This window comes from Ilyonectria robusta, assembly GCF_021365365.1.
Source record: "Ilyonectria robusta strain PMI_751 chromosome Unknown BGZ61scaffold_2, whole genome shotgun sequence".
In the NCBI taxonomy this organism is placed as follows: Eukaryota; Fungi; Ascomycota; class Sordariomycetes; order Hypocreales; family Nectriaceae; genus Ilyonectria; species Ilyonectria robusta.
In genome coordinates this window covers 1,388,915-1,402,427 of record NW_025764436.1, presented here as the reverse complement: position 1 = coordinate 1,402,427, position 13,513 = coordinate 1,388,915, and the positions used below count along the sequence as shown (strand labels likewise).

Below are 13,513 nucleotides of genomic sequence, written 5' to 3'. Positions count from 1 at the left end.
ACACTGCGTTGCCAGGCAAGCTGTCTCCGAGTTAGATGAGATGGAGCTTGCAAGCTTCCTCCGAGGTTGGCACTTTGGGGGCTGAGCCGGAGCAAGGCGGTAATTCATAAAGAGGAATATGTCCCCGAAGAAGTTCGAGAGAAACTCAAGCCGCTGCGCCCTTGAAGACGGCCTCGAAGACGGCCTCGAAGACGGCTCTGAAGACAATTCGGAATGGAGCCTCAGGACATTGACCCGGCGTTGATGCCGCAGGACCCGTTCCTCCCACAAGAGGACCAGCTGCAAAGTCCCGTCTTCTTAGACACCCAGGCCTGCCTCTGTGCGTTGCAGACGTTGCCGAGTACGGACTCGACAAAGGACACCGCTGCTTGGCAGTGTATCGGTAACCAGACGCAGAGTGTTTACGAGGTGACGACAGGAAAGTGGTTCAACACTCTCCATGGCGGCAGCAAGATCAACTTGACTCTCTTCGACGATTCCAATGGCCCGGATACCACAGAGCCCAAGACTTGGAACAACCAGTCCAAATCTCTCAAGGCTTTGACAAACGAGAAGAGCCTCACTGTGTATGATCGGGCCTGTACCGGGAAGAACAACACGGCCTTCTCAACCAGCTACTATCAGGCCGTCGCCCAGATGAGCAAGGACGAGCTCCCCATTGCCGCCACACCCTGTTGGAGACCCGGTGCCTTTCCCATGCAGCTGCAAAGCGTTGATTCATGGGAATCCAAGGGTTGCAATGAAGGATTCCTCTGTATGCCCATCACCGAGAGCCGTCAATGAGCCATGCTGACGTGCCCAGGTGCCAACAACACCATCAATTCACTCCCCTTGTTTTGCCCTCCCCTATCCGAATGCCAGGTCGCGAGACTGACTGGGGTGACATGTGCCCTCAACGGCAGGAATGTGGGAATGGGGCCTTTTGAGCCTGTCGTCTGCCAGCAAGGCTGGTACTGCCCCCCGTCGGCCAAGGGAAAGAAGACGATCCGTTGCCCGGCGGGTTCGTACTGTCAGCCCGGCGCCTCAACTCCGACTCCTTGCAACTTCGGGAGCCGGTGTCTCGAGGGTTCATCATACCAGCTCTTCCTGATCCCGATTGTGGTCCTCATCGTTGTCGACATTCTCCTCGTGGCTGGAATCTTTTTCGTCAAGTTCAAGCAGCGATTCCATTCGAGTTCCCGGGCACACATTAGCTCCTTGAAGAACCGCAAGGGCATGAGTGGTGTCACAGCGAGCATTACAGGCTACAAGACGCTTCCTGACGAGAACGACGACATTGACCAGGAAATGGTACCGATGAATGCGACATACCTTCCAAGGCAGGACACTTGGACTGGCTTTGAATCCGCCTTTGACGTACTGTCCGCCAACAACGCGGACCGGTCTCAAACAGAGGCCGGTCTGTCGCCACACCTCAAAGCCTTCATCGAATCCATGAGAAAGGCAACAGAGGCTACCAACTTTGGATTGTCATTCGCATACTCTGACCTGGTTTTCCACCCCAAGGGCAGCCCTAAGCCAATTCTTCAAAACGTAACCGGATCCATCGAACGCGGATCCCTCGTTGCTATCATGGGTGGTTCGGGTGCTGGAAAATCGACATTTGTCAATGTGTTGATGGGCAAAACAAACAACACAGGCGGCCTTGTTTCCGTCAACGATGTCCCTGGCAAGATGAAGAAGTACAAGAAGCTGACGGGCTACGTGCCCCAGGACGATATTGTGCTGCCTGAGCTGACCGTCTACGAAAATATTGTGCATTCCGCTAGAATTCGGTTGCCTCGAACCTGGAGCGATGCGGAAATCAGGGCCCACGTCGAGTCGGTCATCGACTGCTTGGAGCTGTCGCATGTGAGAGACTCTTTGGTTGGAAGCGTGGGCAAGCCTGTTATCAGTGGTGGCCAAAGGAAACGAGTCAGTATCGGGATGGAGCTGGCCGCGGCGCCTATGGCAATCTTCCTAGACGAACCGACCAGCGGCCTGGATGCCACTGCGGCTTCATCTATCATGCGGACGCTCAAGGCCATTGCGCGGCTTGGAATCTCAATCATCGTCATCATTCACCAGCCCCGTGCGGAGATCTTTGACCTTTTCGATAACCTGATTCTCCTTGGAAACGGTCAAACCATTTATGAGGGCTCCCAGATTGAGGCCACACCCTACTTTGAGGGTGTGGGCTTCCACTTCCCTGAGCACTGCAACCACGCTGATGTGATTACTGACATCATCACTGGCAACGGTCGAGACTACAAGGCGAGCGGTGACATCTCGAAAGAGGCCTTGATATCGCATTGGGGGAATTGGCAACAATCAAGGGGGGACGACACCAAACGCAACACGACGGTTTCCATGTTGGGTGGAAACTCGATGCATCAAGCCCTCAAGAAACGCGGGGCCCCTCGTATCAAGCAAGGGTGGCTTTGCCTGAGCCGGGCATTCCTCCAGCAATATCGTGCAAAGGGTGCTTTCTGGGCCGAGATGGGATTGGCAACGCTTGCCGGTGGACTTTTGGGACTGGCCGAGAATCCTAAGCACGGCGTCCTCTTCGTTGGACTCTTTAACGAACCGTACGGAGTCTTGTCAACGGCCATGGACTTCCGGTCTGCACCGGAGTTGGCGCTTCTCATGGCCATCGCTATCGGACTGGTGGCAGGCCCCCCCGGAGTCAAGAGCTTCTCGGAGGAGACACTGCTGCACCGTCGAGAGGCTGAAGCCGGCCATTCTCGACTGGCCTATTTCCTTGCCAAGATCATTTCTGTTCTGCCCCGCATGACTCTTGGTTGTCTGCACTTCACTACGCTCGTGCTCTTGTTATCTGTCCCGATTATCGACTGGGGTCTCGCGTTCCTCGTGAACCTCATGTACTTTTACTGCATCTACGGCCTAGCGAGCTGTGTGAGTATGGCTGTCCGGAGAGAAGATGCGCCTCTATTCGCGACCATGATCAGCCTTATCGTGGGCATTCTTTCTGGAGCCGCACCCCCACTGGCGCAGGTGAAGGAGTGGCATATCGAATGGCTCTGGCGGGCGTCGCCCGGCGTTTGGCTGGCCGAGCTTTATTTCGGCCAGCTGGTGGCGCCGTTTGAGTATCTGTTCAATGTCGAAGCCGCATCGAAGGTGACCGGGTTTCATCTCGATTGGAAATGGATGAACATCCTGGTATTGCTGGGGATTGGGACCGTTTACAGAGTGCTTGCATACATCGGCATGCTTGTTGGGCACAGGCTGAGGAGGTAACGCAATGGCGCTTTGATAAATGCGATACCGTACTGATGATTTAAATCATTCAAACTACTAATCAGGCAACTCTTCACATCTCTCGTTGCCTTGATATTGTCTCACGGGTTTACAGGCAAACTAAATACCGTAGAGGCGATATCAACTACTCAGGAGTATCCAACATCAAGACACAACGCCTATTAGACGTTTAAGGAGACGGATGAGTGTAGAAACTAAGATCAATTTAACTATAAAATTAGGGTATACGTAATGGCATGCATCCACCGGCCCTACCTACGCCTTCTCAATCTTGCCAGTCTTAACATCGTAGCTATAGCCTGTGATGGGGACATCAAGTACCAGGGGGCTCTTCTTCAAGATAGCAATGTCATCTAGAATGCTCTTCTTCACATCAGTGAATGCAAGGAATGCGATATGGTCCGCATCTTCATTTAGATCCTGTCTGATCTTGGACTTGAGATCACTGTCGGAGAAAGTGAGCATGCCGCAATCGGTCTGTACAGGTCAGCATTTGCGCACTGAATCGCCTCATGGATGTCTCTTCTTACGTGGTGAATGATGACTATTTCGCGAGTTCCGAGAAGCTGCTGCGAGATAATCACAGAGCGGATTGCGTCTGCGGCACGGCCGCCGGCGTTGCGGATGACATGGGCATCGCCCTCTTCAAGCCCCAGCAGTCTTGCGGGGTCTAAACGCGCATCCATACATGCCAGAACAATGACTTTTCTGCATGATGAAGTTATATCAGTACTAGTTTATCGTGGCAGTTCAGTTGGATATGGACCTACCGTCCTGGTGGCATAGGCAGGCTCCCCTTGTCAAAGGAGGCCGCGTACTTCTGGCTTGCGGCCTCGAACTCCGGGATGACTGATTGTACAGACGCCATGATGTTGATTGTGTATTCCCTTGGTATTTTTTGGCTGTGTCGTTTTAAAAAATGCATACATTCTCCCTGGGATCCCGGCTCTTTATGTATCACATCTGGAGAGATGCTTTTGGGAATAGTCACTGGCTTTAGTTTGCGGGGTTCACCCAATGGCATCAGTGCTATCAATCGCCATTTCGACCTTCTATTTGCCATTGACTGTCACACGTCATTCTGCTTTCAGCTCTCTTGTCAGACAAAGTAATATTTAGCAAGGGTGCACTTGATAGGGTGGTATCTGACAGGCATGTTAAGGCACCTCGCGGCGCAATTATATTCAATCTCCGTCACGTTTTATGCAGGTGATCGATAAGCAAGGCGCGAGGCGAGCTCGGAGTCTGGGAGCCCAGCTTCTTTGAAATCCCAGACTCTTGGAGATAGCGTGTTCTCGATGACCGCCTTTCATTGTACGACGATGGCGAGGTCGATCTGGCTATCATCTGATGACGACTCTCATTTGAACCATCTAGAACCTTTCAGAACACCAACTCCAAAACCACCAACACAAGAGGAGCGATGGCCGCGAGCGCCAAGCCTGGTGTCAGTCCAGCAGCAGCATTGTCCGAATCCCCGGTTGCCGAAGCAGATCCGGATGCAGTCGTTGAAGCTGTCGCCGTGGTCTTGCTCATCATGTCGTTGTACTTCTGGACGACAAAGTTGGCCACATCGTCGCCATAATTGGTGATGTACAACCTGTGTACTTCTCCATCGGTGCCAAGGTCGCAGAAAACATCCCCAGTGTCGCAATATGACCGCATGATGCCAGTGTAGTTGTCCTCGCACACGGTGATGTTTTCACGCGGCCAGACCTAGACGCATCAGTTCGCCGCAGGGCCGCAAGACGGTAAGCACACATACCCCGTTCTTCTGGCTCGTTCCCCTGTTGTAGGGGGCTTCGGCCACATGCGTCGGGTCTCCGAAGACGATGATGGCGACAACTGGTTCAATTAGTAATCCGAGCGGCATTATATCAGGCCATTTGATTGCAAATACCGCTGTCATCGACGAGGCTCGTGGGGAGCGGAGCGGCCTCTGAGAAGCCGCTGATGCCGCTGCTGCCGCAGAAGGCGTCGCTGGTGACCTGGCCGCCCTGGGAATAACCGAATACGGCCATTTTGCCATTGGGACAAGCATCATGATAGCTTGTGATCATATCCTGCATGGCATCCACGCCATCTCGCTCAGAATACAGGTAATCCGGGTCAGAAAACGCGGCCGGGTAGTCGAGGGGCTCAACCGCCGAGTCGTCGATGCGGTCCGCAATATCCTCGGCGAGGCTGCCTGTGACTCCAGCGCCCTTCTTTTCGCCAGTGCCTCGCGCAACGATCATGTACAGGCCTTGGACGCACGTTATGTTGGAGTTCTTGGCCAGGGCGCCAGTGGCGAGCAGCGCAATAGGCAGGGCGGAGAGGTGCATCTTGAGAGGATGACGACTTTGAAAGGTGAGCTGGGACCGGCTGAGACTCTTCGAGGTGGTAGAAAGCTGGAATGAAGATCGACCAGAATATATGAGGCGGATAGGCTGAGAATATGAGTTGTCAGTCTGCCCAGCCCAGCCCAGGAACGAGCTGAGCTCCAACCGCAATGTAGGGTAATGTCTATGATAGTACACATAGTCCGCATAGTATTTGCTTCTGCCCAGCTCGCACCCCACAAGGCCCGCCAGTCTAAAGCCCTAGCACAAAGATCTCCGGAATGAGCACTCTGTAGAGTGGGATCAGTCGGGCAGTGATTGGGACGCACTGTCAGAACTTCCCGAGACCCCGTGGAAGATAAAGATGGCATTTTGACCGCCACAGAGAGTGGTGGTATATTTCACAATATGATTGGTACTCCAATTATGGTTTTCATCGATCAGACAAGGCCCGTCACTCATATGTTTACAAAAATGGTTCCTGGACTCCTTGCGGAGCTAACTAATTGAACTTGACGACTTACATGGTACATATCATAGACACAGTACACATCATGGACTTTTGCAACTAGGAAACACCCAACACTGAAAAGCTCCAAGAGAAAACTCTAGAATACTCATGATGTATTTCATGTCTCATCCTTTATCACACGGCCACCGCCACAATCTGTTATCACAACACATAATGGCATTGTCTCACCTAAAAAACAAGCTCCACGTCTCTTCCGCAACCAGTCACCACAACAAACAAGTACCCATGACTAGATACTCTAAGACAAAAGTCTGCCGCAAACTCTAGCCCGTAGCGGACGCGAAGTCTTCTCCCGTGGCCCGCGGCGGAATACCGGTAATGCCCGAGACACCCGCTGCCACGGCGGCGTTGCCTCGCTCGACGCCCCTCCCGTTTCCGAATATGGATGTTGCCTTTGCGGACGGGAAATTCCCGGGAGACGATCAAGATCAATCCGTACATTTCGGAATCATTAAATAACGCCATGGTTCTGCGAGAGTTTCGGACGGGACTAGCCTCGCGCCACCTGCAAGAGGCTATCGCTGTCGCACAGCAACACGTGAATCACGTCTTAGATCTCGGGCATACTGTTGACAGATCGACTCAAATAAAACATCCCGCGGCGTCTCCTGACTCAGGTTAAAATTGGAAAACACTCACTTTAAAGTATTGCAATCCTACTGTGGACTTCCCCAACCATATTCGAGCAAAAAGGGCCAACGACTTCCCAGACAATGATCCCCACGACATTTTTGTCGTCGAATACATTCGAAACCACCCAAATAGCTGCCCATAGAATTTATGTCCAGGTCGCGTGCGTGTCTTTAAAAAAAGGGAAGAGAGTTCATTCTCGGCCCTTTGGAACATCGGTAGCCTCGAATTTATTGACATCACGTTTCAAAAGTCGGCCGAGCTAGCCCGCCCGACTGCTGTCTGTGAAGCGCCTGAACTATAGGGTGTGATCAGGCAATTTCAGCGTTTTGAGATCCAACACCACCTCCTCTTTCAGGCTTTCGTCCCCAAGCGATATACAATTTCCCAGCACCATGCGCCACAGGGATCGCCGAGCTTTTAATTTCAGTGTGCAGGGAGAGTGATGGCTTGGCCCAAGATAGTGGTAGCAATCGCTCCTTGCATTGGCCCTGTGCACTGGTTGGATTCGGCTTAGTTGGGTGTAGGTAAAACCAAGGACAATCCGCGTTATATTATCCAACCATAGCGGTTCAATGCCGTAATAGTGTCTAACCATCACGCCCTCTGCGTAAACTGTATGGACCCGGTTGACAACTTGACTTGCTTGCCTCATCCGTTCTCACCTGAGGTTTTCGCTACGTGAATGTCGGCTGAAGCGTACGTTCGGTGGGGCTGAGTCAGATTCCTAATATGGGCATTAAGTCCGCCAGGCCCAGCTCCGATTGGCGGTTCCAACCCCAGCCGCCAGGGTATTAAGGATATGACTGAGATCCAAGATCCGAGAAATGGCGGGATAGTTCCAAATAAACCAGCTGATATGCGTGGTATTTGAGAAAGCCTCTAATATAACCCGCATATAGTTTATGGATGTCCCGATTGAGCCAAAGAGTGAGAGTGATCTTCAAATTTTGCTCCGTAATCAAGTTTGGTGGCTGGAGAGTATACGGAGCCCGGCCATCGGGGCCAATTTGGTACTTTTGAGCAGCGCGATTGATGGCGACCGACAGAGCTGGCAGGTGACCACACAGCAGGATCTCGAATAAGTTTGCTTGCGATTTAGCCCTGTCCGGGATTTTGAAGTGCAACTGGATAGGCTGCCACGCTGGTGACCGTTCAAGGCAAGGAACAGGAGTCGCTTGCAAAGCCGTACGTGTTGGCTGGTTGACTTCCAAACCATATCACGACACGATAAAGGGGGCCAAAATGGAGCCTCAAAGGGTTTTCTGTGATTCTCCAGGGCGCCTGAGAGCCGGCGTCGATAGTTTCAGAAGCAGCGTCACACCGGTTCACCCAAGGTTGCCGTGCACGATGGTGACAAATGAAACAACTAATGCGTCTTAGTTAGTATCAAGACATGATTGCTGCATGCGACGACAGGATGCAATAAGGTGGGTTTTCTTGTTAGAGAATGGTAACACGACGGTATGCGTGTCAGTCTTGGCGAGCTGTCACTTCGAGGGGCCAGCTGTGTTTGGGTGACATGAGTCTTGGTGTTGGTCTTGTTTCGCTGTGACTGTCAAACCCGGATCACTGGTCGCTCCATCCCCAGCTCATGGTGATACTGTTCGCGGTGCTGGTGACAGTCTTCTCTCGTTGCATGAACTGCTGCCAACAGAGTCGGTATCAGATTAACAGAGAGAGGAAGTGTCATCTGGGTTAAAGTATCGCGAGAAATTGAAACGAAAGCCAAGAGCTATTGTAGTAATCAAGCCCCATAGAAGGAATATCCAGAAGTACGATGCTGGTTGGCTCAAGAGCCCCGTCATGGACCGGGTAGCTTCTAGAATCGGGACCGGAAACTGGCCAAGCCTGACAACTGGTCCCTCCTAAGAACGATGATCTCTTCCCCACACGTTGCTCAACTCACGCTGGGATTGCTTCAGCTACTTTTAGCATCGCTTGTTTCCATCTAATACAAGCGCAAAACAAGGCACAGAAACGAAACCCAGGAGTCAATGCAGCTGTATCATGAACGCAGTCGCGCTACCGGATGTCGTCAAATGCGATAGCCTTGAAGCTGGGGTCGTCTAGCCACCTGCGGCGCGGCGGACACTTGTCACAGCCCCCCGTCCACTTCAAAGTGTCTCCTAGCAACAGGCAAGGACATTTATCCATCGCAAAAGCCGGCAATCTTGACTTCCCCAGCGACACTTGGCCAATGCTGCGATACACGGCTGATCGTCAAACGCTGCGGAGAAGAGCAGGCGGAGTCGAGCGTTTCAAGAGTGCATCCTTGGCGTTTGAGTTGAGGGCGTATTGCCGGGGGGATGCACGTTTGAGGGAATCGCCCGAGCGGAGGTGTGCGGTGCGATGCGGTGCAGGGAGCTGGCGGCTATCGAGTTAAACTTGGTCCTCTTTCTCACCGTCCAAGAACCGATATCCGAATCATTGAGGGGACTCGCACCAACCTCCCCCGCAGCTATTACCGAATTATTGATCAGTCGCATGAAGCGCAATAACTAGGTCAATTGGTGGCGGACAACTGGTCGTGAAGGTGGGACACGGCGTCCTCGCTAGTCGTATCTAGTGACCGCGCGGCCTTAGCTTAGTCCATCCCGCACGATCGGGACATGCCTTGGGTTTAATCACTGGTTGATGGTTGGACAGACGAGCTGCTGTTCGATGCTTCGTTCGGCCGCCGGTCGGTCCCACAGCCAACCCAGCGACGGCCATCAGCCAAACTCGTCTGTTGGACGCCAGGTCGGTAGGCGCATCCCCGGCCTGTGTCAAATGTCTCGGGATTCGTGTGTCTGGTACGTCAGCGGTGGAGTCGGCCAGCATCTGGGATCCTCATAGTACAGGTGATGATGATGCCATGGCGGCGCTGTTGGCGGGGTTTCGTGCATTTTTTTCACGTTTGTCTTTGGTCGCCATGCCGTCGTACGTCGCAGTACGTCGCAAGCGTGGATGATTGCATTGCCGTCGTCGTCGTCGCCGCCGACGTTGATCTGCGGAGGAGAGTGCATAGCCGTGGGCGATATCAGCGGTCAAGCTTGGGTGCCCGAGACACCGAAGACGTGTGACCGACCGACCCAGGCCCATGCTAATACTGAAGCTAATGCGATGCATGATTGAAAGGCGATGGCGTCAAAGAACAAACGAACACCCTGCCAACAATTGCTCGCCCGTGAGTGCCTCGTGCCCACCCCTCCTGTTGTTGGTCTTGTTCTCGCCCTTCAGCGGCCCCATCCCCAGTCGGGCACGAGACGGTGGCCGTCGCGGGTCCAGACTGCTGGTCCCCTGGGCGCTGTGCCACTACCACGCGCACCATGCTGCATTTGCCTGCTAGAGGCCGTTGTCATTCGGTTCACGGCGAACAGGTAGTGGCGTTGGGGATGACTCGGTCGGACGCCTCGACCGTCCACAGCTGCTCGCGTGTCGCTCTATTGGACGCCGCCGTGAATGGCGCCTTATCACACGATGCGGGCAACGTTGGTTAAGGCAACGTGCCCACACACACTTGCGGCCAGGCGTGTCTTGGCTGGGCTTGCGGATTTGGTTCCCCGGACATGGGAAGTTGTCCATTGTCCATGATGGTCGACAGGCGACAGGCGACAGGCGACTCTAATGAGAACAAAGAAAATATTGGGTGGGAACCCGACGCCGCGGGCACCGGAACGAAGCGTGTTGGGCGACGCTACAGGCTTTGCGGGTGAAGCCAGCGGAGAACTAACGGCTTCTGGACTCCAGGTCGGCTGGGCCCCCCGCTTGGCGCTTCCAAATAATGAGTCTTCTTCAACCCCAAGTCGTCAATCCTCGACCCTCGACCCTTGTTAGCTTGCCGACTTACAGCGGGTTTGCCTATTGCGCTTAATTAGGGTGCAGCAGCTGGAGCTGAAGCTAGGTATGGGGCTGGGATGGGTGAAGAGGAGGTGCGCCGTAGAGTCGCAACAACGAGATAGCCGCCTGTTAATAGACGTCACGCCGCGGGCCTGCGTGCATCTCGCAGCCAACAGGGAGGGCAGGGGAGAGGTGAAGTGAGGAGGGTTGGGTGAGGGATAGGACCGAAGTGTGTGGTGGATGGTAGGTGGATGGGACGTAGATGGTTGGTTGATGGGCGTCCTCTCAGATAAGGCACCGCGCAACTGAGGCGGATCGACATGACGGTGGTTGACGTGACAGTCGACAGGAAAAGTCCTCATAATCACGCACCGCTGGATGGCTGCATCGCAACCGCACATGTAGGGGGAGCGATGCAGCAGGATCCGACAGTCTGGTCGCCCTTTGCCAATGAATCGAGGCGCGGAAGAGGGAGATTCGAGCCGGACGTGGCGTGTCATGTCACGTCGTGTTGAGGTCGCGCCTTGTTGAGTGAAGCGATGCGGGCGCCCTTGGAGCCTTTCCGCCTTTGGGGGGGCGAGGAGGTGGGAGGTTCGAGGTTGCTAGGGAGGCTACGGGGGGGCTACGGCAGGTTACGGGGGGGTTGCCACCCACCAAAACCCACTGCGACGGGCACCCACTAACTAAAACAGGAGCCCATGGAGCGTGGAGCCCATGGAACGACCCTTGATCCCACAAGCTAACAGCTAACAGCTAACAACGGGTCGCTAGTTTGAACGGGCGACGACGCAAGGCCACCAGGGATGGCAAGCCCCGGGCAAGGAGGAGAGGAGGGAGGAGTTACCTAGATGCATGGGCTGCATGGGCTGCATGGGGCCTTGCCAGGTTCTTCATCAGCGCGCGCAAGGGTTCCAGTGAAAAAAAGACGCTGCCACCACCAAAACGTCCTCGGTCGCAGGTCAAGGCTCCTCTCGCGTTGATCGAATAATGCTGACGACGGCCCTCTTCATCCTCAGCTCCTGCTCTCCGTCGCACTCCTCACATTCCTCCACAACTCAATTCCTTCTGCCATCTATTACTGTATAATCTTCTGAGCCTCTCTATTCATCACTCTCCCATCCACACTCTACCCACTACTCTATTATTCTTTGCTTTATTGTTTCCGGTCCATTTGATACCCTCGGTCTGCTCTACTATCTACTATACCCCCCCACCACCACGCGATCTCCAAGTCGCCCGTCGTCGACGCCTGCTTTTCGAGGCTGGCTTCCTCTACCTCTGTCTCTGTCTCGCCTCTGTCCCGACTCTACTTTGGATCTGATTATTATCGAATCCCATTAATCGCTTCCCCTCTTTCTCGATACTCCATCCGACCCCACGAGCTTTCGCAACCATGGAAGCTCCCCACCACATGGCGATTCGCGAGCTCGACCTCAGCGCCTACCATCCAAACCCTCTGGTCGACCGGGTCAACGCCATGCCAGGACTGAAGACAAGTGCAGGTAGGCATCCCTTTTTTCCCTTTCTTTCTGTTATTATTGTTTTCTGTTGCGTTTTCTGCTTCATACGGCTCTCTGTCAACACGGCCGTTGCTCGTTACGAGCCCAGGGGCCCTGTAACGTAACCGAGTTTTTTTCTCTCTCTCGCGTTCGTTACCTTGGCCACCGGAATAATATCCAACCCTGGTCATCAGCTCGCTTGGCCCTGTGGGCACGAGCCTTGGGGACCCTGAATCTCAACCTAATGTGGTGAGCCTCGGGCCTTGGGTGGCATTTCAGCACTTGGCGTCTAGGCAGGAAGTCAAGCTGTCGCTGGGAACAAGTGCTCCTCCGCCTCGGTTTTTGTATGTGGGAGCGATGTCGGTGGCGACGACTTCCTGTCTTCCACAGCGCGCCTCGCGTCCATAGATGCTTTCTACCCGTGCACGAGAATAACTAAACCTCAACGAAACACATAATGGAAACCTGCCACTAACATACACCTCGCCAGCTTTCTTCACCTTCCTCCGCGCCAACCTCGTCCTCCACTCCGCAATGTCCTCAGCCACCAGCACCCCGCGCCTCGGCCCGTCCTACCCATTCGCGCCCTCGCCCTCGCCCTTCTCTGCCTCTGCCGCCGTCTCCGCCGATCAGCTCTTCGATCTCGATGACGACAACATTGATATCCCCCCGCTGTCCCTCGAAATCCTCGAGTCCCGCCGTGACAAGGTCGACGGCCTCCGCCTCGTTGCCGACTCCATCGCACAGATGCGCCAGCGTGCTTCCGTTGCCCTCGTCTTCCACCCTCTCTGCCTCGCCGGCCTATCCGCCGCGCTTGCTACCGTCTACCAGCTCGGCTTCGTCTCTACCCTCGATATGGGCGTATCCATGACCGTCTCCTGCGGCGTCGTTATGAGTTACCTGATGGGCATCCGCTACCTCGCCAGTGGTTACGTCTCCCTCGCCGAACGTCTACGCTGGGGCTGGCTCCGCGCCGACGACGGTGAGGAGGACACACTGCTGGCTGCCCGCTACAATGACGAGATCATCGGTTCCCTAGTTCTTCGCCTCGAACCTAACCCGGCCGCCCTTGCCAGTCCCAGGCGCAAGTACCGCAGCGTCGCCCTCCGCGGTGGCAAGGGTGTCATTCGCGCGTGGACCACGAGCCTGCGCTACCGTGGCAAGGGTGTCGGTAAGGACCTACTCTACGAAGCTGTCCGTATCACCAAGGAGCGCTGCGGTCGGGATGCCGAGGTCGGCTTCGCCCAGGAGCATGCCAACAGCGCCATGCTTCTCCCCGGTATCTTCAATGCTCCATTCCGCCGGGACGAGGTCCTCGCCACCAAGGCGCTTGAGGAAGTCCTCGTCGACTACGAGGTGACTAAGAAGAGGAGGTAAATGAAGAAAGGGAAGAAACAAGAATAAAAAAAGAATAAACAAGACAAAACAGAAGAGAAAGACTTGGAAAGGTT

At 54.4% G+C, this 13,513-nt stretch overlaps 4 protein-coding genes across 4 annotated transcripts; 2 read left to right on the top strand and 2 right to left on the bottom strand.

Annotated features, from left to right (window-relative positions):
- Positions 1-213: 213 nt before the first annotated feature.
- On the top strand, positions 214-3,439 carry BGZ61DRAFT_410221 (uncharacterized protein; the record flags this gene model as incomplete). Its single annotated transcript, XM_046243239.1, has 2 exons — positions 214-754; positions 803-3,439. The coding sequence occupies 2 exons, from the start codon at positions 214-216 to the stop codon at positions 3,235-3,237; spliced, it is 2,976 nt and encodes a 991-aa protein (XP_046110621.1). The 3' UTR covers positions 3,238-3,439.
- A 74-nt stretch (positions 3,440-3,513) lies between these two features.
- On the bottom strand, positions 3,514-4,126 carry BGZ61DRAFT_472218 (carbonic anhydrase; the record flags this gene model as incomplete). Its single annotated transcript, XM_046248308.1, has 3 exons — positions 3,514-3,735; positions 3,789-3,966; positions 4,029-4,126. 3 exons carry the CDS (start codon positions 4,124-4,126, stop codon positions 3,514-3,516), a joined length of 498 nt encoding a protein of 165 aa, XP_046110620.1.
- Positions 4,127-4,641: 515 nt separating this feature from the next.
- BGZ61DRAFT_526854 (cutinase-domain-containing protein) lies at positions 4,642-5,582 on the bottom strand (the record flags this gene model as incomplete). The annotated part of the gene is made up of 3 exons (XM_046253023.1): positions 4,642-4,974; positions 5,024-5,103; positions 5,159-5,582. The coding sequence occupies 3 exons, from the start codon at positions 5,580-5,582 to the stop codon at positions 4,642-4,644; spliced, it is 837 nt and encodes a 278-aa protein (XP_046110619.1).
- Positions 5,583-11,956: 6,374 nt separating this feature from the next.
- On the top strand, positions 11,957-13,439 carry BGZ61DRAFT_341003 (uncharacterized protein; the record flags this gene model as incomplete). Its single annotated transcript, XM_046239365.1, has 2 exons — positions 11,957-12,065; positions 12,553-13,439. The coding sequence occupies 2 exons, from the start codon at positions 11,957-11,959 to the stop codon at positions 13,437-13,439; spliced, it is 996 nt and encodes a 331-aa protein (XP_046110618.1).
- Positions 13,440-13,513: the final 74 nt, after the last annotated feature.